At 43.5% G+C, this 26628-nt stretch overlaps 2 protein-coding genes across 12 annotated transcripts in view; one reads left to right on the top strand and one right to left on the bottom strand.

The window, feature by feature from the left end:
• Positions 1–4277, top strand: part of LOC126401990 (probable G-protein coupled receptor 34) — an 11791-nt gene extending 7514 nt beyond the window's left edge. Inside the window, exons 1-3 of one of the 2 annotated variants that reach the window (XM_050063615.1) lie at positions 1935–2153; positions 2242–2352; positions 2831–4277. In XM_050063615.1, the coding sequence (XP_049919572.1) occupies positions 2836–4116 (1281 nt within the window). In that variant the 5' untranslated portion in view covers positions 1935–2153; positions 2242–2352; positions 2831–2835 and the 3' untranslated portion in view covers positions 4117–4277. Of the gene's footprint in view, positions 1–1934; positions 2154–2241; positions 2353–2830 lie in introns of those variants that run through there. The other variant, XM_050063616.1, reaches the window with a different exon arrangement.
• LOC126401988 (peripheral plasma membrane protein CASK-like) overlaps positions 1–26201 on the bottom strand; it is a 54925-nt gene extending 28724 nt beyond the window's left edge. For all 10 annotated transcript variants that reach the window (XM_050063614.1, XM_050063609.1, XM_050063608.1 and 7 more), the window contains exons 1-6: positions 25350–26201; positions 14210–14322; positions 6614–6719; positions 5524–5601; positions 5327–5399; positions 569–671 (exon numbers count right to left, since the gene is read on the bottom strand). In XM_050063614.1, coding sequence (XP_049919571.1) covers positions 569–671; positions 5327–5399; positions 5524–5601; positions 6614–6719; positions 14210–14322; positions 25350–25414 — 538 coding nt within the window. In that variant the 5' untranslated portion in view covers positions 25415–26201. The remainder of the gene's footprint in view (positions 1–568; positions 672–5326; positions 5400–5523; positions 5602–6613; positions 6720–14209; positions 14323–25349) is intronic.
• Between the last annotated feature and the right edge of the window lie 427 nt (positions 26202–26628).

Genomic DNA, 26628 nt, shown 5'->3' on the forward strand with positions numbered 1-26628 from the left:
ACAGACATGTCCTGTGATTTTCAGCCTCCTTTCATATTTAATAGAGGGGGGACAATACCTGACAGTAATATTCTCAGCTGTCAGGATGTGCCTGCTGTAAAGGGTAAATATAATCATAGAAGGCTGAAAATCACAGGACATGTCTGTTCTGATGATACAAGTCAGCAGTGTAAAGCTCAAGCATGTGGAGGCCTCCTTTCGTATTTGATAGAGGGGGGGACCGTATCTAAAAGTACAGCTGTCAAGATGCCCCCCGCCACAGGCCTTTGCCACCTTGGTCTCGAAAAAACCCAGGGAAAACCCTGGTAGCCATGTCTAAAATATCGCTTGTCCGTTGCTCATCTTGTTACCACAGTCATATGTTTTCTCTGAACACTTCTTACTTAGTTTGATTGATCAACAGAAAAAAACATTTTGCAATGATGTGGAGATTTAAATAAGCACCTTAAATTAACATAATGATCAAAACTTAGAATTTATTTTCCATTCTTTTCCTGATTGTTAAATAATTGTGTGTGCATGCACGTGTAGTAAATGTGTATAGTAGGGACAAACTGTCCGACTGTACCTCCAGCTACTAAACCAGACTCTCCCAGCTGTATGGCCACTCCAAAACCTCCCAGCTTGACCGGAGCAGAGTTTTCCTTTGACGCCAACAGCACACAGTGAGGCTATGGAGAGACAGAAGAGAGGTCCAGCAGAGATAAATAAAAATTAGGACAAAGAGTTAAACAGTAGATTTATGACTCATATATTTCGACAGGTTAAATAAGGAACTCATCAACAAATGCGATGATGACTTTTTCTTTTTACTGACGAGGAGAACACAATCTTTGCAGCGTACAATAAATGTGCAGAGCATTGCTTTTGCTCTTTCTGTGCAAAAGTGCAGCATCCCATATGATGAATTGCTGGTTAGAGAACCTCAGTTTCACATTGACAAAACAGCATGCGCAACTAAACCACAACTTCATTATAACACCAATACAGACAGGAAACAGGTCTTGCTCCAGCATTTAGTAAGCAAGGGATCATCAGCATAAAGTGAGATGCATGAAATTACAATGTCTCAGAGAGCTGCAGAGTAAGGTGATGAGGAATTAGGCCTACGTAAAGTTTATTCAGACTTGATATCAACTCTTTATGACATACAGGAGAAGGGAACTGTTGGGAATAAATACAGGTAAGATCCTTAACATGAGAAGTCAAACTACAGGCCAACGACTGACAGAAGAAGATGAAAATGAGAGAAATGTTGTGAGAGAAGCAGCAGATAATGTCGTAGATCCTGATCCTACTTATACGTACTTGCAATTAAATGTATTGTGTCTGCACACTCTCCAGTGGCAGGTAATAAAATAAAATACTTGCTCTGCTCCGCAGTAAGTAAATCTATTTTACAGAGTCGTGTTCGCTACTATGTGGGGAAACTACGTGAGCATCATTCTCCAGCATGCTTACTTATTATTAAAGTTAATTTAATATCAGATTCTTTGAACAGAGTCTCCTCCACTGTTGCACAGAAGTCACACCGAGCTGGTGATAAAAGGAGTTGCAGCTTTTTGCATGCAAAACCTCAGAGATTCAGTTTCAAACACAAACTGACCACAGGGCGTGCTGGAGAACAAGCTTTTGGGACTGCAATTAATACGATATACTACATGCACTCAAGACAAGATTAATGTCTCTGATCTGTGCATGCAATATAACAAACACCACACCTTCTTCAGAAAAACTAGTTCTGTTTAAAAGTTGTATTCTTGCTAATTTGAGTAACCTTTACTTCAGATACAGGGTGAGAGTGCGGTGGACTCACTTCCTGTCTTATCTATTTTGTATTTCTTGTAATGGGGGCTTGAGGGGCGTGGAGGATGTTGACTGGGGCGGTGCAAGACACACAGTGAGAGGGAGGGTGAGTGAGAACAAGAGGCAGAGACGAGAGGACCGGCAGACTAAACAGTCAGATCTGTGAGAGCAAGAGGGGGGGGAGAGAGTGAAGAGGCATTTTAATAAAGGAGAGGACAACGACCAGGACTGAAGGCGAGCTGAGAACAGAGAGCTGAGAGGAGGACGGGGAGAAGCAGACTATCAAAAGGATGTGAAAAAAAAAGTGTGTGCAGGATTTATGACTCATTCAGAGACTGAAGAAAAAGGTGAAGATAGCAAAAGAAAAGTGTTAAGGACAAGAACTGGCGTTGCATAATATCTTATCATATATGTAACTTTTTAAACTGGTTACAGTTTGATGGAGGAGAGAAACACACTGGATTGCTCGACTCCGGCACATCCGTGCACTTTCCCACACATCTAAACTGCAGCTGTGCTGAAATCGCTACGCAAGGAATACTGACGGTGAGTGTTCTGCTTTAATCCCAACATCTGTGTGTGGCCGTCAGACAGTGACTTAGCATGAGTGTTCATACATGTGCAGCAACTCCTCAACTTGGACTGGAACTTATGGGTTAAATGGGCATGAAACTTAAATTAGTCATGACTCCCACAGAAAACCGAACTGTTGTATGTTTTCCAGAACATTCAATACCCTGCGTGTGGAGCTCCTCTTTTGTAGGGTGTTGTACCTTTTTCATGGCATCACATTAATTACTATAATTTACATTTCACACTGAGTATTACATGTGTGACCTTTAAAACTACAACCCACACATTACTCACCTGTCTGTGCATTACTCATAAAATACGCAACTGCAGTTTCACAGTGTGGGCACGCAACCTTTTTCTTGCCTTTCACCTCGAGCTGTTTAAAATTTCTGTATTTGTTCTGTGACACACAATGAACTGATTTTTTTTTTTGTCTCTTCTTTCTCCTCAGCCATAATGACCCTCTTCTCCTCGGCCTCTTCCTTCCCCTTTACTCTTTCAGCCTCTGCATCGTCTAACTCCTCTCTTCCGACTTCTATGTCATCCTTCTTCTCTGCCACCTCTCTCTCCCCTTCCTTGTCCCCTTCCTCCAACACTTCCCTAAACCAGACTGGATGTTCGTTTGATGACACCGCCCTCCGTCTGCCCCTGGCAGTCCTTTACTCCCTGTTCTTCCTCTTTGGGCTCGTGGGGAACCTCTTCGCCCTGTGGGTCTTCCTCTTCCTGCATTCAAGCCGCAACTCTGTACGGGTGTTCCTCATCAACTGTGCCGTGGCTGATCTGGTCCTGCTGGCGTGCCTGCCCTTCAGAGTGTTCTACCATGTTAACGGAAACAAGTGGGAACTGGGATCTGTGGCGTGCAAAGTTGTGGGGAATCTGTTTTACATGAACATGTACATCAGTATTACTTTACTGGGGCTCATCAGCCTGGACAGATACCTGCGGTTGAAGGGGAAAGGCAAGGCACGGAGAGGCATGACGATGATTCTGTGGGGACGCAGCCGGCCGTGGAGCTGGGTGGCATGCGGGGCTCTGTGGGGTCTGTCGCTGATGGCGTTGGTGCCAATGATCGCCACCGCAGAGGACAAAGAGTTCAACGGCAAGTGCTTCCAATACAAGCAGCGCAGCAGCAAAGCCAAAGGGAAAGCCTACTTCAACGCCGCGCTTGTGTTGTTGTTCTGGCTCGTCTTCGTCATGCTGGTTGTCTCCTATGCCAAGATTGCGTCCCAGCTGCTGCGGGTGTCACGGGACAAACCGGACCTTCCCAATGCACAGAGATACCAGAGAACTGCCAAGAAGTCCTTCTTCGTCCTCTTTCTGTTCACCGTCTGTTTCGCACCCTACCACGCCTTCCGCCCCGTCTACATCCTCTCCCAGCTCAGCGAAACGGCATCTTGTGACTACTTGCAACTGGTGGACCGCACCAACGAGGTGATGCTTCTGTTCTCCGCCTTCAATAGCTGCCTGGATCCTGTCATGTACTTTCTGTTATCTGGCTCTGTTCGCAAAACCGCCCTCCAAGCACTTGGACACCGACTTGGCCACCGTTTTCTCTTCCTAAACGACGCGACATCTAACAGCTCGACCACCGAGTTCAGACGGCCATCTGTGCCTATGGCTTTCCCGAACGCTGAACTGAACACCCCCTCAGTCACCCCTAGAACGAGTATCTGTATCATCAACTCCACCCTCCGCCACACAGGACTGACTACGCTTTCAACTACCGGCCAACAGTGATGACAAATCTGACTGCAACAAAGCCTGAACACCCGAGAAATAAATATCTGACATAGCTAACACAGGCCGGACTGCTGAGCTTATTCTGTACAAAACTGAGCATTTCTACACGTTCTTACTTCTTTTGTTGAAAGAAAAATAAATATGTTTTTTACTCCTGAGATATTCTCCCTGTGTTGGCTTACAAACACCTGTGCTGTGAGGGAATCATTGTTTAAATTGCAGTTTAACGCCTGAGTGACAGACTGACGATACAGTAATGTCTGAGGAGACACACTTCAGTGATGACTGTGACAGCAGCTTTTCTTATAATACATGCCATGTGTGTTTCCCATCAGAGAGAGAGAAGTGTATTTCGGTGATAATAGATTGAATGCATCTGATGACATTTTGAACACACAAAAAAATAAATTAAATGAAGTCGATTTGGAAAGAAAGAGATGCAAAGACAGACTTATGTTTCCTTCCTGACACTCAGACAGAGGCATAGCTCAGACTGTTTAAACACCACCTGGTTTGACCCACAGCTATCGGTTTACACTGAACACAACGAGTGTTGATCCGTCTGCGGACTGTGCTGTCAAATGGTAGTGATAGTAGGAAGATCAAGGGCCAGGTTCAGGACTGCTCCATCTGCTCTAGAAGTGTTCGTCTCCTGGCTAATCCTGATGCTAATCTGACTATAAGAGCTCTTAAAGGACCAAACTCAACCCAGCAGGATGGTGTGCAAACTAACAGCTTCGATAGTTAGACTGACAAAGCCACATCATACCTAGAGGTTAATGTAAAAAGCAGATGTTGATGGGGGTGTTTTCTGGTAAACTGTAAAGCCTTTGACCTTTATCACCCCACAGATTTTGTCAGGAAACAGTCACATCAGAGTGTGTGGTATAAAAAGGGTTAAAGGGGAACTATGGTGCATTGATACTTTGTGTCACAATATTCAGTGTCACGATGAAGGATGTTCACATTAAATGGGGCCAAAGTTTCAGATAATGATGCAAATGTGAGCAGAAGTAATCCCTGACGGCAGGAACCTCAGGTTTCCTAACGTTCTGAAGACCATGTTTCAAACTGTTTTTTCGCTAACATCAGGGAAACATGCAAACCTGGCTGCCTGTGTTACAGTGGAAAGTGCCGCTCTTCCACTTTACAGCTGTTCCCTGGCTGTGATGATGGTGCAGAGACGCCAAGATACATTAGATCTCACCTTTACATCCCGATGGATCACATTGTTGTCGTGGCAGTACCGTAGCGCCTCCAAAATCTGCCTCATGTAGTGGCTGGATGCGCAGAAAGCAGAAGCAGACAAAGGGGAGATCATTTAGGCCAGCCGCAAATTGTTTATTTCAGGCTTTATTAATATTTAAAATGCTCTCTGCACAGTTCCCAGACTGTGCGTCCTACCTGGCCACCGCTTCGCTGTACACAAACCCAGCGTCGGCTCTCTTCACGATTTCGAAACACAGGTCTGCTCCATCCATGCTGAGAAGAGTGAGAAGTCAAATTAGGATTCCAGCGATTATAGTCAAACTAGTATCTCTCAGAATAGTGTTTAAAACAGAGTGCATAAATCGACATCCGTCAGGGAGCCATTTTACGACCTGCTGTCACTGGCATAAACACAGAGGCACTATATTTTCATGATAGCACTTTTCAGCCAGTAACAATCCCCGGGGGAAGCTTTCAGGAGGATACGGGACACAGATTCGCAGCATAAAACCCACGCTGACGAGACACAGTAACCAGGCGAGTTGATTAAGAAAATTATATCTATAACAAAGGCTGGGAGGGACGAGCAGAGTGCTGTCTCCTGCTTCTGCAACGTCTCCTGTGGATTTATATGTGTGTAACGCTGATGCAGGGCTGCAAGCGCACAATATCAGTCAGGATCAGTATGACCTTTGTTTCAATCTACCCCCAGACTAACAATGTAGTACAGTACTTTGAACATGTATAGTAACATAACCTCTTTATTTATTCCTCTCCAGCAAAACATATGCAATCATACCATTTATACTTGATATTTTGCCCAGGCATAGCTCTTCAGTAAACCTAAATGACATCTATGTCTACTATATGAGCTTTAACATTTTGCTTATCACACATATTTTGTTTCCGCCGAGGCCTCTAATACGTCTGAAACCAGTGAAGTGAGGGGGCTGGACGTGTTGGCGATGAAGTGTGAAAAAAACAGGCGCAACCATCTGCCAACTGCTGGTAAATTTAGTCTGTGGCCGATAGATTGGTCTGCATACGCAAGATCATCACATGCCATCTATATATTGTTTCCTCTCATGAACAAAAAAAGTGATATTCAGCAGCTCTACAGAAACAGTGTCTGGTAGGTGGGACTGATCAGCAGCTGTGGTGGTGTTTCCTGCTCTGGTTAACAAGAAATAAAAGATGAAATATCAAAAGTGAGGATGGTTTGAAGTGCACGTCTGGTTACATACTGCATTATGTGGCCGAGAGAGAGTGAGCAGCACAGACTTACAATTCAAAGACCATGTAGAGCATGCCATCAGAGCTGTAGGTCTCCAGCAGCTCCACAATGTGGGGGTGTTTCAGCATGTGGCAGATACTGGCCTCTCGCTTCAGATCTGGAAAAGAGAAATCAGACATTCACATCACTCCAAAGTAATCACAGCACAAGCACAGGTTGTGTGTACCTGTATTTGCCTTTCTAATAAGTCAGGTTTTATACAAAGCCTCAAACGCAGCATACGTGACAGTCAGTAAGCTAATTCCCATTCACAGCTTCACTGGCGTCGCCTGAACTGTGCTCAGCTCTGGATTATCAGGTGCTGCTTGGCTGAAGAAACACACTGATGTACTTTAAATCATGACTTCTCCACTGCACATCACACCAGTAAAATTGATGTATGCTTTTAATTTCTCAGAGCTTTTATTGTTGAGTCACTCAAGGGTTTTATGTAGTTTGTAGCATCAACAGTTTCAGTGTTGAATGTCTGCATGTTCCTGTGGGTGTATGCATCACTTTCCAACCACTTCCTTTTTTATATGTGACTAAACGTGTAGGGTCGGGTACCGAAAACTACGGAGTACTGATTCACATCTGAACATCAGTATTTTCCAAGGTAGTGTTTCTGGGTGAGAATGCTGGGCTCAGACAGGAGGCACTTCGAAGCGAGGCGGCCTCTTCCCAGCAAGCCATCTACTGTCTTTTCATTTTTCATTTTAGGACTAGCCTAGCATCACCACTGTCTGCGACTGAGTTCTGAGTCTAAACTAGGGCTGGGCAACGTAACGATATTTTATTTATGTCGTGATATGAATTAGGGCTGTGCGATATGACGATATATATCATGTGACAAGAGAAAAATGTCTATCGTTTCATATTTTGCTCTATCGTTTATATCGTTGTGACGCAAATGACACTTTTTACCGTAATATTTTTTGTCATTTGGACGTTTTATTGATCTGATTCACCAGCTTTCTCGCTACCAGCGCTGCCTCACAACAACTTTTTATTCATTGGATTAAAATGTGCTATATCGTGATAGGTATCGTTATCGGGATATGAAATGACCTATATCAGGATATGAGATTTTGGTCATATCGCCCAGCCTGAATATGAATCATACTAAATATCGTCTTAGATTTTGGATACTGTAACATCGTAAGTGTTGTCTTTTCCTTGTCTTAAAGGCTGCATACCATAAAATAAAGTCATTTTCTGAAGTTATCAGACTCCTCTCGCTGTCTAGCACCAAATCAACCCTACAATATCACAGCAAAGGTCAAAAATATTGTGATATGTGATTTCTTTCCGTATTGCAAAGCCCAGGTCGAAACAGAGCGGGAAACACGAGCCAACACACACACACACACATACATAAGCAGACAGGCAGAAAACACAAGATTAGCTCTATGTGTGATTAGAAAAGAGGAACAGAACCACTTGTTGACCTGGGCCGAGGACGAAAGAATTACGTCTACAACATCACCCCTGCAGCTCTTTCAAAAAATACTCTTTTTTTTTATACAGAGCAAGTAAAGTACCATAAAGGTACCGCTGGGTGCCGGCACTGAACTCCAGGTACCTGCATCTGTTCAAATGTGAACTGCGCCCAATCCTATTAAGCACTATTTCCCCCAAGCATAACATGCAGAGCTATGAAAACAGGTAAAAAAGCTTTCATAAAGACAATGCAACAGCACAAAACAAAGTGTCACAGTGACAAACCAACTGAGTAACCACACCCGTGACAAATACAGTCACAGCAGAGTTAGGTTTTGGTGGTTTATGCAGCTGCCGTATCTTTATCTCAATTGAAAAGTGGGTGAGAACACTCCCTGATGTTTATTTGAGACAGAAAGACAGGTAGGTTGGTGCCTCTTTTTTTTAACCCTTGGTGGCGATTTAAGGAGATAAGAAGGCCACCCTCATCCTTTCACACCTCAACAGACCTGCCACAACTCCACTCCACCACCAGAGGGAGCTACAGAGCATTTCATTGTCACAGAGGGATCCCATTTGTTGTAGCTCCTGAGCACACAAGGTGAGCCTTTACATGTTGGGTAGCACCAGATGCAGGGCCACCAGAATAACATCTCCACTGCTAATTCAAATGCACATCTGGCTCACACTCATCAGCATCATGCCCTCTCATTATCAACACATCCAGATGACACTGCAAATACAGTTACGACATTCCTCATCCTCTGCCTGCCTCATTAAAGAACACTGAGGGGAGAACACGGCTAACAGGAGTGGACGGCGTTCTCTCTTTAAAGAGGAGGAAACAGACAATATTGAAGAGAATGACTAACAGCTGGAGAGACGAGTGGTGAAACAGAGTTAACGCAGACTGCTGAGGGAGGCTGACAGACATAATGTGCTGTTCTTGAGCTCCTCACTCCATAAAAACCTCATTTACACACTCCACTCCCCATCTGCAAGTCTACTGATCTTTGTGTGTGTACGTGTGTGTGTGCTCATTGTGTCGTGACAGACCAGTATCATTATGCAACACAGAGAAATGACGCTGTGTCCCCACTACAGAGCCCCCATTCTACTGTTCCTTTGCTTTCATTATTTCTCTCCTCTCTGCACTCGTCCTTGGCCCGTCTCATCGAGTATCTATTCTCGAGTGTAACAATGCTGCCCAGTGTCCGCACCGCAACGAGGAAACCACTCAGACAGAGCAAGGGAGCCAGAGAGGCCTGGAACGGTCTGAATGAAAGCAATGCCATTCACTGGGCCTATTCCAAATCAATTCTTACATGCAAGGTCCGGGCTAGACTCCGATTTGTGATGCAATGTTAAATTATTTCACTCAGTTTCTCGTGTGATAGTTTTCAGGAAAAGGTCTTTCCATTTTCACCTGACGCACACCTCACGAAATGCTTTGTCATGCTCTAGTGTGGTGTTAGTTTGTCTGGGGTGCTGATGAATTACATTCCCAAAATGTTCATTACCTAAATGCGCAATACACATCCAACTAATAACACTGCAAATTGCACTATTGTATTTTTCAGTACCCATGAAGCTCTGCGGTTGATGGAGAGTGTTCACTAGTTCACTCTCTGTATTCGTCTTTATTAAATTCTACAAATCCAAACACTGACTCATTCTGCTTTTGTTCAATACTCACAAACTCTTAATTACACCATTAATCATTTGTTCGTCCAACTCCCTCACATGCACACACACACACACACACACACAGATATATTCACACATAACCATGAATGTTTGTTGCTCAGCTTGTAGCGGTTCTGTCTCTTTTCCATTTCAGTCACATTTATGCTGACACAGATTCTTTCTTAATAAGCTAAGGTATGTGGTCCCAGGAAACCACTCTCCGAACCTGGCCGCGCTCCAGCTCTCTGCCCTGCTACTCTGAGTGTCCCCGTGCTTTTTTCTTCTCTTGCGACTTTTTTTAAATGTCAGGAATGTGGGTGTCAAAAAGGTACTCTCTTCTGACTTTAAGTGAAACTTTCAGTGTGAGGAAATACACACACCTTATAGTCTTATATTGTTTTCATGTGTGAGTGGGCTGCAACTTATAATGACTTGTCTTTGTGTTCCAACTGTTATAAATGTTGAGTTGACATGATACTGCAATCTCTAACTTTAATGCAATACCATGAAAAATATCAATATATTTAATCCCATGAGGTAAAATTGCAGGATTTTTCTAAAAAACCAAACAAAACAAGTTTCACTCAACCTTTATTCAATCTCGAGAAATCATTGAGGGACCACCCTCATTTACAATGATGTCGAGAGTACAGTTAGAACAGAATAAATAGGATGACAAAACAAAGCAAGAGCAAATACATATACACATGCATATACATATACACATAAACACACGTAGACACCACATACATTCATTCCCAAGCTCAGTATTTGCACGGGGGACTTCGAGTGTCAGCCAATCACTTCAACGAGTGGAATAATGACAATTGCACCAGTTTAATGAGGAGATGTATGACCGCATGTTTCCATTTAGGGCTCTGTAGATGAATAGAATCCAATGTCTGCAAAATGTTTAAGACGTCCACCCGGCCTTTTCATATGGGATGCAATTTCATTTATTAGGGTCCCCATTAGCTGCAGCCGAAACAACAGCTATTCTTCCTGGGGTCCACACCAAACACAATACTTTACACATGACAGTACATAATCACTAAAGACATCCCGCCACCACCACCACCGCCACCACCACAACAGCACCAACCACAACAACAACAAAACAGGACCTAGCTCTAACCATTTAAAACTCAAAAACAAAATACTCATGCAGAGGTATAAAGTACAAATGACTCATACTTATTATTGCACAAGCCAATCAAAGTGGGCTTACAGAAAAGCCTCCAAGCGCTGCAGAAATTTGAGATATTTCAAAGCGATCTTTACTGTTTTCCTGAACGATATGCTCACGCAGAGAGTTCCATGTCACCACAGCTCTGTACATTACAGTGTTTTCATACTAGTTTTAACTTTGGGTAGTATAAATCTACCTCCAGCAGCATGCCTAGTATGGTAGCTATGTACATCTCTCTTGGCAATTTGGGTATTAAAATATTTCTGATTAAGTTGAGCAAAGAAGTAGTAAATCTGTCTTCTACCTTTAGCCATGATAAACAGTTATGCATTGTATTTGCATTCGTTCTGTATGAACATCTGAGTATACAGTGTGCTGCTTTATTCTGAGCAATTTGCAATTTTTTTAATTTGGGTCTTGGAAGTACTGGACCATACCACGGAGCAGTAGTCCAGATGAGATAAAAATAATGCCTTCATGATCTGTCCTGTGATATAACTGAAAGACCTTTCCCCATCTTACTAATCAATTTATCAATATGCATTGACCAAAATAATTTATTATCTAATGTTACACCTAAAAGTTTGGTCTCAAGAACTTGTTCAACTGCAATTTCTTTTACATATAATTTTAATTTAGGGTCTGTCCTGAATTGATGACTTGTCCCAAATACAATGCTTTTGGTTTTAAACACGTTAAACTACCCATTTAACTACCGACTGGAGGCAGAGGCATGTCTGTAGATGATGTCACCATAACCCAGGACAGACATGAAGATGGCCTCGATTATCCGCTTCCGACTGAACACGGGAAAACTTACTATGTTTCTGTCCAAATATCCAATTTTTGTTGTAATTTCATGACAAGTGTGTCTATGTGAAATTTAAATGTGACTTTTTGATCCAACCAGATACCAAGATATTTATACTGGGATGCCCTCTCAATACTGTGACCATTTAGAGTGGCAATATGTAAACCACTATCAGCAGTATCAACAATATCTCTGGCTCTGGAGAACAGCATGTATTTGGTATTACAGAGTGCATTTTGCAAGTTGTCATAAGCTTGTAGGATTGTGTGCATAAGTGTGCAGTGTTAGAAAAACAATACAGAACTGTATCATCTGCGTACAGATGGGCATTACAATGAAGAGGAGAGGACCCCATATTGAACCTTGTGGTACCCCCTTTCACAGGGGTAAAAATGTAGAATAATCATTTCCCAAACTCACACACTGCTTCCTGTGAGAAACAGTCCTGAAACCATTTACAGGAATTACAAAACCAATATCATGTAGTCTCTGTAGGAGCAGAGCAGAAGTAATCCCTCTCAATCATCGCTTGTGACTCACAAGAGGTGTGTGATTGTGTGTTTTTCTGCAGAGACTTTCTCATTTTCTTATTTTCGGTGTTAAGGACATTTATGGGAGTGTACCCCCACAGAGCTCAGGTGAGGTGCCTTTATCGTCCACCAATTGGAAGATCAGCGGTCGGATCTCCGGCTCCTCCAGTCTGCATGTCGAAGTATCCTTGAGCAAGATACTGAACCCCAAATTGCTACCAATGATGCTTCCATGGGTGTGTGAGTGTGTTAAAAACTGAGGAGCAGGTGGCACCTTATTTGGTAGCCATGGCCACCAGTGTATGAATGTGTGAATGTGACAGTTGTGTAAAAAGTGCACTGAGTGCAAGGTAGCAACCAGGTGCCAGACTATGAGCAGCAGGCATCCAAGAGACAAAGCGCCGAAAAAACACTAACCATAACAGGGCAAAACGCCAAACAAGAGTAAATCTGTAGTTCTCTTGTACTTTCACTTTCACTGGTGAGTGCGTTAATAAACAGAAACTGGCAATCCTGCATAGTATACCTTTAAAAAAAATGTAGAATATAAATATAACAAGGCTAATATATGACAATGATTTTTCTTTTCTTGGCTAGTGACAGACAACAGCAGAAAGACTAGTAAACATAAACAATAAGAGAGCCAGACAGCCCAGCTGGTCCAGGCGTATTGATACTGCAGAAAACAAATATTGAAACCATTACCAACATTTAGAATTGATATGTATTCATACATTTTTTTAATGAATCAATGAATTGTTGTAAGTGAAATAGCATAAATCATGAGTGCAAATTGTCCTTTAAGCCTTTAAATTCCAATTAAGAGCCCAAAAACACATTTTTACATCAATATGAAGCAGACTAGAACATCAAATCCTGACATCTGAGAAGTGACATGAGCTTCTCACAGTCTGACAAACATACAAAGCGTATTGTTGTCATTCTTTGAATCAATTCCCATGTCAGGAATGCGTCCCTAACAATCAGAAGTACTAGCTATTATCTATTTGAAAACCTCCACATCCTTCTGGACATTCTTGTCACCACGAATACTGTGGGCAAGCTAGATTGTTTGTCATGTTTGGTGCAGCTGACCACAGGGTGAAGCGTGCTAGAAGTGACACGGGGAGACCGACAGCACGATTCCCTGTTTTCCAAGGTAACAAATACTCTTGTAAAATCATCTAGTAGATGATTTATAATTTTCAGATAGTCTCAGGATAATGAAAAACACACTACAGTCCAAATTATCTAGGAAGCAGACACTGGTGTAAATCTCCACTTCTAGCGTTTCTCCTCCTCTGGGTCATTTCCTTGTCTTGCTGTTATTGGCTACCAGGCTAATCTCTGACTGGGGTATCACAGATGGCACATGGTGAGCGCCAACATTAGCACCAATCCGCACACACACACACACACATACACACCTATGATCTTTGTCTCCATCTCTCTCTCTCTCTCTCTCTCTCTCTCTCTCTCTCTCTCTTTTAGACACACTATGACAAAGCATCAAACCACATGGCGAGACATGGCAGGCTTCAATATCTCACACATACTCACCATCACAACCTAACCAACACATACACACACAGGCACACAAAATATGCAACACATTATTCATCTGGGTGCAGCATGTGTGACATTATGCCTCATTTATTTGTGTTTATAAAGTCTGTTTGTGCCCTGGTGTTTGATATCTGATCCAAACAGTACTTGCAGATAATTACCAACATTTGTTGTAACCCACGAGGAGAATAAGGCGGGTGGGGGGTTGCATTGGAGCACAGAAAGCAATTCATAAGTTAGCTGGAGTTCTCAAAGAAAGATTAAGTCTCTGTGATTGACAACTATCCTCTCTCGACCTGATTCTAGCCCCACCCATCTGCTGCTCCGAGTGCATGACAACAAAAGATGTCACTGCAGCCACAGCTCAAGGCTGCGGTGTTCCTCACCCTCTGTGCTGAGGCCAGGGCTGGAGGTGAAGCTGGCCACATCCACGATCTTTACAGCAAACTGCTGGCCCGTGTCCCTGTTGATGCAGCGCCTCACCACGCTGAAGGGACCCCTGCAACACAAACACACACACATGCTGAGTTAGTGACAGGTACATACAAATCACACAGACATCAACCTATGTTCTGATGTGATTTCTCACATTCAAACACTGGATAAATTAGCACTTAGCAGAAACACATGTACACATAATCACATGCTCACAACCACACACAGCAGCCTGGTGCAATGGGCACACATCTCTGAAAAAATATTCTGGATTTACAGTGAGCGGTTAGCTAGGCATCATAGCCGTGCTCGTGCCAGTGGGAATTATAGAGCAGTGGTGTGCAGCACAGCTGTAAAAGCTAAAATAAAAGCTTTATTATAGAGACCTGAGCACGGAGACCTACCCAGCAGGGTTTATTTCTGGACAAATGGGGTGGCAGATTTTGTATGGCTGCATTTTTCTGTTGTTCTTTTTAATAAGAAAATCAGCTCTGCAGCACAGGAAAGCTTGCATCGACATATTGATTTCAATGGGACAATCCCCTGAACAAACACACAGGTTTTACTAAATTAAAACCCCATGCATAATTAATGTGGTTAAATCCCATAAAACAAACTATAAACATGCTTTGGCTCATATCACCCACACACCACACATTATGTGATCGGATTTCGGATCGGATCATGATATTTAAAAGGTACAATGTGTAATACTTGGCCACATGCTCCAAACTAATGGGGGGCAGCATTTCACCTCCAAGCCAACTACTAACTAATCGCAGGGAAAGAATACTCTACTCTCTCACCACATTACTAACCACATTAACGTCATTGATTTTAGACCTCAGATTGTTGGATTGTCTCCGCAACACAACAGATAGATGTCTTTGACATACAGTACGTGTACATGCAGCTTGAGAAAATGGAATTATTGGCTTTGTACGACTGAAACTGGACAATCCGTAGCTCGACTAACACACCTAGAAAATCTGATTGAAACTCGTACTGATGATGATTCCACAGCGTTCTGCGCATGCACCACGTTTTCTTTCACGGGCTTTCACCCGGAAGATGAAGGAGATGACGTAGCAGCAATGCAGTAACTCCCGGAAAAACAAACAATCAAACACCATGGCGACCGAGAAGCAGAAGACGCACTTGTAATATAATTAACACCTAAAGCATACGAAACATACAGAGCCACAGCAACATCCATCTCCACTATCTTCATTCGTCATCACCTTCCTCTTCGGGTCAACCGGAACTAGTTCAATTTGCACTAGCTGTGTTCGAAACTGTCCACTCACTCACTCACTCACTCACTCACTCACTCACTCACTCACTCACTCACTATTCCCTATTTCGTGTTTACTATATAGTGCACTACATGGGGAGCGACTGAACAAGATTTTGGACACTAACTGAAATTTTCTGAACGTCACTGCATCAGTAGCTGCGCCGCATACTCCTGTGACGCAAGTGGAAGCGCCAAGCATTATGTAAACAAACCGGGCGCTTTGAGGATGATCGAACTGTATGGTGGTTGTACTTTTTGTCAATAAATTGTTGAAATGTCAATGGCGTGGACGTTTGGTTTTGTCAGCTACGGTTGTGTGTCTACATTGTGAGCTGTAATAGCCCACAATAGTGCACGAGCTACAAGCTACCTAGCTCGTGCGAGCTAAGTGGCTATTGTTAGCTCGTGAGCCAACGTTACCAGCTAGCATCCTATTCGTTTCTTTTCTTTTTGTGCCATCTTTGCGGTTGTTCTTCTTCTTCTCCTGTGGCAAAAGACGACCACATTGCATTGTGGTATACGGGAGTAAAATGTAGGCACATCGTTTGTTCACTCACATTTGCTGTGCATTGTGGGTATTTTATAGTCCACTATATAGCGAATGAAATTAACCGTGGAGAATTCGAACAACACTACAAAATGGTGAACACACTATATAGTGCACTATATCCGTGATAGGGAGTGATTTCGAACACAGCTACTATATTAAAAAGGACACAGCATCGCCTATCGAGGTGGAGTCAGACGTACTTGGTCAGAAATTCGAATTTCTCTTCTGATTAGCCGAGCTATGAGCTTAGCTCGACTACTGCGTGCGTGTAAACGTACTGATAATGTCAAAACTGTTACTTGGGTGGGCCACCCCTAAAAAGTTTATTGTATACAACCTTCAATCAGTATTTCCACACAGGCCAGGCCACACTAAAAGGTACTCCTCACATACACACACAGGTCAAGTCCATGCAGAAACTATAATGCCTTGTAATTCATTAGTCTCACAGGTGTATATGATAATTCTTCGTCATTATGCGTAAGCACCAAGCATGAGATTAAATCTGCAACAAAGTGGCGAACACACACTGAAAGCCTCGGAATTTGCACATTTTGTGTCTCCTGGCCCACTGAGAACACACACACACACACACACACACACACACACACACACACACACACACACACACACACCCCTGCCATGTTACAGCTGTCTCTACATCTCCCAAGTCTACAATCCTCAGAGGCGGAACCACTGCTACTAGGGACACATAAATACACAATAACACCCGTTTTGCTAAAGCAATGTGTCGACCATTAACGCTCGGTTTGACTGAGCTATCAAATAAACTTGCCCGACAATGTTAGTGTCGAACAAACAGTAAAAGCTATTCACTTTAAGTGTCTGTGTGTGTGTGTGTGTGTTGTGAGTGTGGCGGCTGCAGCTGATTTGTTCTCACATTTGTCCCTCACATCTGCTGTAATGATTAACCCATATAAACAAACCCCGGCAGTATGTGCAAGCTCCGGGCCGAGAACACCGTAAAACACTACACTCTCAGCCTCAGAGTTCACAGGAATCCTGCTCGTGACCTGACAGCCCAGCTGACCTTTGCCCTCCTGGTTGATGTGCTGGAGCAGCTGTGTTTCCCATTAGAAAGAGGGCATGAGAGGTGTGGGTGATTCTTGAGTGCATGATGGAGCATCTGATGCTCCCAATCCAGCCTCGTCTAGTCTAGTGAAGGACTAGTGAATGTTTGGGGGAAGTTAATTTTGTTGATTGTTGTCAAATACCGAAGCTTTGGGGTTGGTTTAAGTCAGAGGCTGCAGTCACAGGGATACAAATGATGCAGTTAGGCTAAGGCCATCTTGGCACTGATCTAATGTGTGTCAATAAAACTCATTAACACCATTAAGCAATGAGGTGGGGCTGGGCGAACCTGCCAGATTTCATGCATCAACCCCATTTGTAATCTTGGCTGTCAATTTACGGGAGCTGCATGGAGAATCAATTCCCGAATGGGCTGTTTCTACAACAGTTGTGCGCTGCAAGTGAAAGGGGGCTGGGGCCGATATGTAATTCAATAAATCAGAATTCGATTCATCTCATCATCTGGAATAAAAAAAAATTAAATGACCATTCAGCCATGTACAGTAGCTATTACGGAGACATTATGAGAGAGCAAGTAAGTGTAAGGGAGAGAGAGTGTGTGTCTGAGCGTGAGGAAGCAAGGGGCCACATGCCGTACTGACATCACCGCAGCTGTGCTGAGTGGGCTCACACAAAACGCCCACACATGGCTCACATCCGACAGCGGCAGTCATCAAACATTAGCCCGAAGTGGCAATCTTTACAGACTGCTCCTGGGCAGGGCTCATTTCCACTCTCTGCTCTATGTAAATCACAGAATATTAGGTGCATTTTTAACATCCACGCTGGCCATACGCCAAATTTCCTCTCAGGTCTCTTGTTTTTTCTCTCCTACTAAACAGGGACAGGACACATCTGTAGCTGCAGACTCAACATCACCAGTACGGCTCTCCTGAGAGCAACCATATTTGCTTAAAGCAGCATTTTGCTCTTTAGCTGAGGCCAGCAGCTAGCATAATTCACTCAGTTAGCCTGTCCTAAAAATTTAAGGGGAGAACGTCTGCACAGCTGTGAGATACAGAAACATAATTTGAGTTGCTCAGGTAGGAAAACTATCGGTGCTGCTCCCAGGTTTCTAATCCCAAGCAGGTAAATTGCATCTTATCTGGTGTGTCATTGTGCACACTGTGGCAAACCATCATTTTAAATACTTTTTTCCTACAAATAACCCTTTGGATTCAGCAAGCCGCACTACAAACATGCAACACCACTATAATTAACACACTACGAACGTACAAATAGGTATTCTGTGGCTGTTCAATGGGTAAAAAAAAGTCAAACTTCGCTTTAAAAAACAGCCGAGTTAGTGGTGATGTCGATGGACACACAGAGCCAACAATTGCCTATTCATGAATCTGCACAAAGGCATGTGCTTTAAAAGAGAGAGGGGGAAAAAACAAACTATTTGAGGGCTTCTCAAATAAGTGCTGTTTGCCCTACTGCCCAAACTGAGCTCAAGTGCAAAGCTGTTAATTTCCCAAGTTCAACAAAGTTCAGTGTTGTTCAACTGCAGCCTGTGAACGTCTAAGCAACAATAATCCAGAGTGCTTCCTTATGCAAATTAGAGATCCCTTTGAATATTAGCGGGGAAATTAGTATTCCGGTTGCAAATTGAAATTTAGAGCAAAGATACCCTCAGGAGGTTCTCAAGCTTTGGCAGAAAATCCTTTCCTCTACATAAAAAAAAGAAGAAGAGAATCCAGGTTTGTTTAAACCATCCTGCAGAGTCTGGCCTTGTAGTCTGAAAGAAAGCTCCAACTTTACACCATCCATTCACAACTATTGATCTGCTGTGTGTGGGCGGCTAAAAGGAGGACATACTGTACATGAACAGGAAGTTCAGAAGAAAGACAATAACTGTCCTAGCGCGAGAAAACAATTACACTACAATGCACCTGGCACATGTATTACATTAAATATATTTCAATGTTCAAGCCAAACCTGAAAATACATGACAACATTACTTATTAATAACCCAAACATTACTCTCTCTTGATATCTTCCTCTACAAAACAGATGGGAGGATGACACATTCAATAATGTGATACTTTATTGATCCCAGCAGGAATTCAGTGGGTTGCTTCAGGACACTCCAGCTCAGTGGATGCTTGCCAAGCTGGGGGCTTGAACCCTGAGTTTCCTAGCTAAACGACAATCTTTCCGACCCATTTACATAAATGAGAGAACAGAATACGAGAGAGACGCTTTCAGGAAAGCACAAACACCAACTCTGGCCTCAGAAATCACTACAGAGATGAATCAACACCTATCTCGCTCAATGTCAACAAAAACTTAACATAATATTGCTTCAAAAAGACAGTATTTCCTGCTTTTCACTGCATACAGGTGTACCTAATAAATAGGTAACCGTTTAATAATTTAATATCATTTAGTTTTGGACTGTTGGTTGGACAACAACTGGAATTTGGAGATGTTGTGACCTTGGGTTCTGAGAAATTATGATGGCCGATTGATAATATTTCATAGACTTAAGGATTCAATGACTGATTGAAAGAAACAACAACACATCAGTAAAAATAATATTTGCAGCCCAAAAATGTACAATGAAAGTGGAGTTATACTCTTTACAATGCCATCTCAAAATGAAATCAGACCAGGCCAGATGAGGCCTCCAACCAGTGGGACATGCCCGGAACACCTCCAACAGGAGGCGCCGAAGAGGCATCCTGATCAGATGCCGAAACCACCTCAACTGACCCCTTTCACCACGAAGGAGCAGCAGCTCTACTCCGAGCTCCCTCCGGATGTCCAAGCTCCTCACCCTATCTCTAAAGCTGAGCCCAGCAACCCCACAGAGGAAACTCATTTCGGCTGCCTGTATCCATGATCTCATTCTTTCGGGCACTACCCAGAGCTCATGACCATAGGTGAGGGTTGGGATGTAGATGGACCAGTAAGGGGACCCAATTCAATCATATGAAATTTGCTCAGTGGCGCATGAAGCCAAAAACGTATAAAATTGCCCGGATGATCAGTGCTGCGTCTGCATAATTGGGCCCATAGAGCAAGCGCACATGAGACTCCCGCTGGCCAAGTTGGCTACTTCTGGTTTCACACTCTGCTAACTTGAATGGGGATAAAATCATTTAATCGTGCGTCAATGAATAGATTGAATGTCAAAGTCTATGGGAAAAAGTCTTTTTGGGCCCAATGGCATCATGTGACGGACTTGGTAGTTGTAACTCCACTGACAGTCACTATGGAAAATTGGCCTCAAAGACCGTCGCACTTCCTGGGGGCATGGTGTGCTCCATCAGTGCTACCAGAGAATAACTGTAAGGGAGAATAGTGACAATTTTTACAGTGAAAAATCACCAACAAACACTCTAAACACAACTGGAATGCAATACGAAATTTGGGAGATATTTTCAACATCAGCAAGCAGCGTTACATGTTTCCCTGATGTTAGCTTATAGCTTCATGTAGCAGTATGCGCGACATAAAGTCCACACTTGCAGTAGCGTGTCTGGAGCATGTTAAGAAATCCAGCACACAATGATGTCATACTGTAGCCAGAGGAGAAAAAACGGTCTGAAATATTCAGAGCAATAGAAAATCTGAGACAAACACAAACACAAAAAAGGTCTCCTGTAAGACAAGTGGAAGCAGATGCTGCTAGTGGCCGAACAATTCGGCCTTCCTGCAGACCAGCATTTTGTGTAAGATCTGTATGCTAAGGGTTTCATCATTTGAGGAGAAACTTTCATTAAACCACTAAAAACTATCAAACAATCAATGAAAATTTAAGATTTAAATGTCGTCCAAGCAATTTAATTATCCAACTCTGAATAAGCCAAAGGGCTGATCACTCCATTGGTTTCGAGTGAGTCGCACATCCCAATATCCTTGGCTCTAATGAGCACCCCAGGGCTGAAATAAAGAGCACTGTGACTCCAGTAGTGCTTCTCAACAACCTAAATCCTATTCAAACTGAATCATTACAGACAGAAATGGATTAAATTGCTTCAGCGCTTTGCCAACACTTCAACGAGAGCTGGAATCTCAAAAACAGGCCTGTGGTTAGTACATTATGTTCACATCACATCAGCATCACAAACTTACTATGTAAACTACAAACAATGAGCATATAATGAGTCGGGCCTGCACTGCCCACGCCTGGTCAATAGCTCGTGTCATCTTTCACCAGAGTTAATCCAGTCAGAAGTTGAATTGACACCTGACCTGTTTGATCTTCCTCTATTGAAACACGGCTAGTATAACCACACAGGAGATGGATGGACATTTGTATGCATGAGCTGTAAAATCAGAGCGTCCATGTGTCTCTTTATAGCCATGCTACACAGTCATATGCAGTTTGTGCTGTTGCCATGCAACTCTAAGCCCTGATGAATCAGGGGTCCGACTTGCTGAAAGTTCAAATATTCTTGACTTTTTGTTCTGAGGCTCTCAGTCCTGAAACCTCGGTAAGCTCTCGGTGGTGTCTGCAATGCAAAAGCACATCTTTCTGTCGAAAATAATGAGACAACAGAAAGGAGACGATCTCGGTGGACAAGGAGCGCATTTTGTGTGCATTCACACGGTGCCTAAAAAACAAACTAAACTCGAAGTTCTATACTTTCACAGAGGCAGGTTACTTTTTGAACAAACTAATCATGAAGACAGTAACAGGAAAATGTGTTCAAAGACAAAATATCTACATACTTCATACAAAAAAAGCTTTCTCCAAATTAAATTACTGACCGTCTTTCAGTTGAAATCACCCTAAACATGGCTCCCTTTAAAATCCGAGTTCAAAGGAGATGATTACTGAGCAGTGATGGCCTCCCCAGTGCTCTCAATCCCACCCAGCCAGGCTGCTCCTCTCCGACACAAGCCGATCAGGGACAATAATAGACGACTTCTCTAAGCAACAATAGAAGTCTGAAGGAGGGACGGACTGGATAATAGGGTTTATGTTCAAGTTTCAAAGGAGCCGAGGTCAGAGGTGAGCAAGAGACACGCGAATTAACAACGGCAACAAGATCATCCAGTAATGTGGGACAAATCACCATGACAACTCTTGCATTATATAGCAGGAGGTACCTAATTACAACAAACTTATTAGCCGTTAATTTAACCCCCGATACCTGCATTTGATCATTTGTATGGTTTTGCTCGCAGCCAATCACCTCAAGCATTCTTCAATTTAATCAATTTAGACTTCAGAGTGTTGAGATGCCACCAGAACATTCAAAAGTTCGGCTATACTGCACGCATGTCGCATCAGGTGCCATTTTACACAGTGCAATGCTTCCAATCACATGATGTGCCTTGAATGAATAGGGTGTCGAATGGAGTACTCTATTGGTATCTGTATAACTTTAGGGGGATTTGTACTGGTACTGGTATCGTCATTTTTTAACAATATCCAGCCTCAAAATATTTTGTATTGGTTCAATATTTCTAAACTAACAGAGTGAGTCAGAAAACATCAGCTCGAAAAGTTCATTTAAGGTGGATGACATGGAAAAACAAAGTACTGAAACTCTGAAGGAGGTCTCTTTGACACAGTACTGTCACTCCATTAAGGCAAACACATCATTTTGTGTTAAGATAATTCTTGCCATCCCCTTATACGCCCAAATGGCCTGGCCTCTGTTAAAAAAACATACTTAGGCTAAAATGCAGGAGCAGGAAAACTCTCTAACCAAAGAAGATAACACGGAATTGGGTTTTTCTGACTGCTTCCTGTGGCTACAAAGCATTTCCAAACTCCAATTAATTAACATCCTCAGGTTTCAGCTGCCTGCCACGCCGTCCACTACCTACAGTAGCGCTAACAGTAAAACACGAGGTTAAAAACAAAGTGGGAGATGGCAGAGTGCTGCAGTCAATGTCTGCTGGCATTATTTATATCCTTAGCCTCAGGGCCATCCCATTCCCAACTCCACTTGTCTCCATTGATCTGCCTCAGCCTCCCTTCCCCTCCCACCTCGGGGCTGAGGAAAAATGATCCCCCTCTTCCTCCTGCAACACATCCCAAGACACCAGGACTCAACACACTTGATCCATCAACTGCAGTTTCGCTAAAGAACTGGCAGGATAAGAGGGATTTACTGGTCTTTTCCGTGACATCAATGTGGCATCTCTTGTCTTTACTGAAGCTTAAAACATGCTCCGAACTATTGTTCGCTCATGTATTACTATTCTACTGACCTGTCCGGACTGCGTGACCGTACCAACTGCTCAAAACCCTGAAGCAGTATTTACAGTATGTTTCAGTGTTTGTTTACAGCCACACTGAGGTAGAGGCTACTGCATTTTGGCTATAAAATGAAGCCTGGATGTATAACCTCCATAAATGTGGCACTACACACAGGACGTGCAGGTATTTCCATGTAGGCTGGTGATTTCCAAAAAGACATTTGGAAGCAACTAAGGATCCTTTTGTCTATAAATCATCCCAAAATGACATCTTCAAGTTTCTTCTTCTGTCCAGCCAACAGTCCAGAATATGGTTGCAACGATTAGTCGACTAATCGACTAGTAAAATAATTGGTGACTATTTTAGTGGTTGACTAATCGGTTTGAGACATTTGTCCTAGAAAAGTACTATAAAAGTACCCCAAAATACTCTTATTGCAGCTTCTTATGTTCAAGTATTGCCAGCTTTACACACTCTCCCATGACAGTGAACTAAAATCCTTTTGCGTGAGTACGAAACAAGACATTAGATGACATAATTTTGGAGTTTGGGAGAGACAGGCCGACATTTTTCAACATTTTAACACATTTTTCGATAAAATGATTAGTCGACTGATCGGAGAAATAATCAGCAGATTAGTCGACAATGAAAATAATCGTTAGCCTAGTTGCAGCCCCAGTCCAGAACCCAAAGACTCTTCATTTACCATCATAAATGTGAAGAAAAGGCAGCGAATTCTCACATTTAAGAAGTTAGAAACCAACAAATGTTTGACATTTTGCTTGAAAAATGACTATTAATAAATTATCAAATTAGTTGGCGGCTGCTTTTCTTTCGATGGACTAATCACTTAAATCGACTGATCGCTGCAGCTCTAAGAAGGTGGCATCTGTTGCAAGTGGAAAGCTCTGCTCATCTGGCAACGAAGGTGAATAAAACAAACTACCAAAAGGCGTAAATATTGTTTGAATCACACCTAAGATCGAGCAAAGAAAATCAAAATGGAGAAACATACTTTCCCTGTATTTACCACTCCAGTTGATTCGTAGGGTCAAATTAAACCATACACACTTAAAGACAGGATGCACTTTTTCCACACTGACTCTCCCCAGTGGCTCCTCATATCTGTTACTGGGCCTCCAAGGTAGTGGTCCTGGACAACCATCAATTAGTAACCAAGACAACAGGAAGTCCCAGGATATAGAGCAGGGCCTGAGGGTCTGGAGAGAGTGTGCCTCTTTGCCCTAAAACAAATTTAATGGACCCTCCAGTGAGCGAAGCTTGCAGGGGGGAGGGGACTGACTGGTAGCCCAGGACTGTGATGGGCTTGTCAGCATTCCCGCTTCACTTACAGCAGGAGCTGGGACGCCGTCTCCAACCACACAACAGTACAAGCATACTGTGACAATTTCACTGTTGTGTTAAAAAAGCTACGCCAACCTCTTGCACAGTTTGACCGGCATGCCAGTCTAGCTGTATGCAGGTGTGGGTGCTGTCAAACAGGGGGGATTAGGAGAGGGAAAATCCTGTCTGCAGACATTTCAGATGTGCAGCCAGATGATTCGACCACATGTCCGGTGTCTCAAACCCAGACTGCCAGGCTGTCAGCTAGGAATGGGAATTTATTTGTTCAGCAGCTGCAATGAATGGTAGTTTTTCCTACTGTAAACACCTGTGCTACTCCACCTCTTACACCTGTAATCAAAGAAGCTCATGTCTGATACAGTTCACTTTCCTGCACTGAAAACTTGATGTTAGGTACTGTCTAACTCCTGGTGTATCAGGAAATTAAGGACTTGCTATTAGACCATATTTCAGCTCACCCACCCACTGAACTTCCCACCTGACACACCTGCAGGCCTACAGCCAATTAAGCATGGCCCTTGCAGCTGTGCAGTGTGTGTGTGCAACAACAGAAAATAATGTCAAACACCCACAGTATTCAGAGACAATATAACAATTAAAGTGTGTGATAGCTGTACTCACTTGCCAATCACCTCACACAGCTCGTAGACATCCTCGAACAGCACGTCGTCGTCAGCCATGGTCATACAGGTAGACGAGGATGCTCTCCTCAAGATAGCCCACCCACACGGATTTTGGAGGAATCAATAATAACTTGTTTTCTTTGTGCTACCGTGGAGCCAAACTGCACACTTGGTAATTTACACCCCTCTCAATGTCAGTGACTGGTAAACGAGTGGCCACTCAAGAGTCCAAGTTAGCCGGCTAGCCACATTAGCTGGCGTCCAAGGCTGTCACTCCGCGGCCCCACCTTCTCTTCAGCTAACTCTCCCGGTAGGCTGGCTAGCCAGCGAGCTAGCTAAATAGTAGCCACAGAGCAGAGCCCGGGGCGTGGAGATTTCCTCGCTCGTTTGCAGAAAAACACCCCTCTTTGCATGCCTCGGGTTTGTATCTTACTGTCGGGTACTGCCAGACACAGGGCTCCCTCAGCAGCATCCACGGACACGTCCCGCACCGTCCGAGATGCTCGCTTCACCGCAAGCTATCGGGGCGCTCGGAAAATGGTTGGCTAGCTGGGTTAGTGTGAGCTAGCTGTCGATGGAATAACCGGTTGTCTCGCGCCGTTATTGCGCCGTGCACACCCAGTGTATCACAGATGGCTTATCCCACCGAAAACGTAATGTGTCCGGGCTGCACTATGCTTCAGCTCCCCGGACCCAAATGGAAAACCCTCGCGTGCATGTCGACGACTACTCTGCTGCATTCACCGTCTGTGCTCGTGGATATTAAAATTATATCGTATTCCAACACAGCCGACCCTTCGTCCACCGCTGCTCCAGTTCCTACGCTGGTTCAGATGCTGGCTGGCTTTGACTGGCTGTTCCTCCGACTTCCAGAAATGCTAGGCTCCTCCCTCTATGGTCCAGGAAACTGGGCCGGCCAGAGCCGAAATGGCGCCGGAGAGCGGGCCCAGACTCGTGTTTCTTAGCCTAGCTTGACCCAAAATGGCGTCTGATGGGGGGCCGATTTAGGCGCAGTTTCCTAATCTCCTCTAACGGTTGCATCCAGTGTATCCCGCGCAAGCGTCGACCATCCAAGCCCCATCACCTTACGTCAGCCTTTCCCCTTCTTATCTCCATCCCTTTAACATGCAGTTTATTCCTCTGTGTTGTCTCCTCTGACAGTAATAACGTATTTCCCACACGCTGGCTGTCAACACTGAATAGAAACAGGGAAGCCTGCATATTCCCATGGATCCTCAGGGAAAATAAGGCACAGCTTAGTGTCTTTATTGTCTGAC

This window comes from Epinephelus moara, chromosome 15 (assembly GCF_006386435.1).
Source record: "Epinephelus moara isolate mb chromosome 15, YSFRI_EMoa_1.0, whole genome shotgun sequence".
NCBI lineage: Eukaryota > Metazoa > Chordata > Actinopteri > Perciformes > Serranidae > Epinephelus > Epinephelus moara.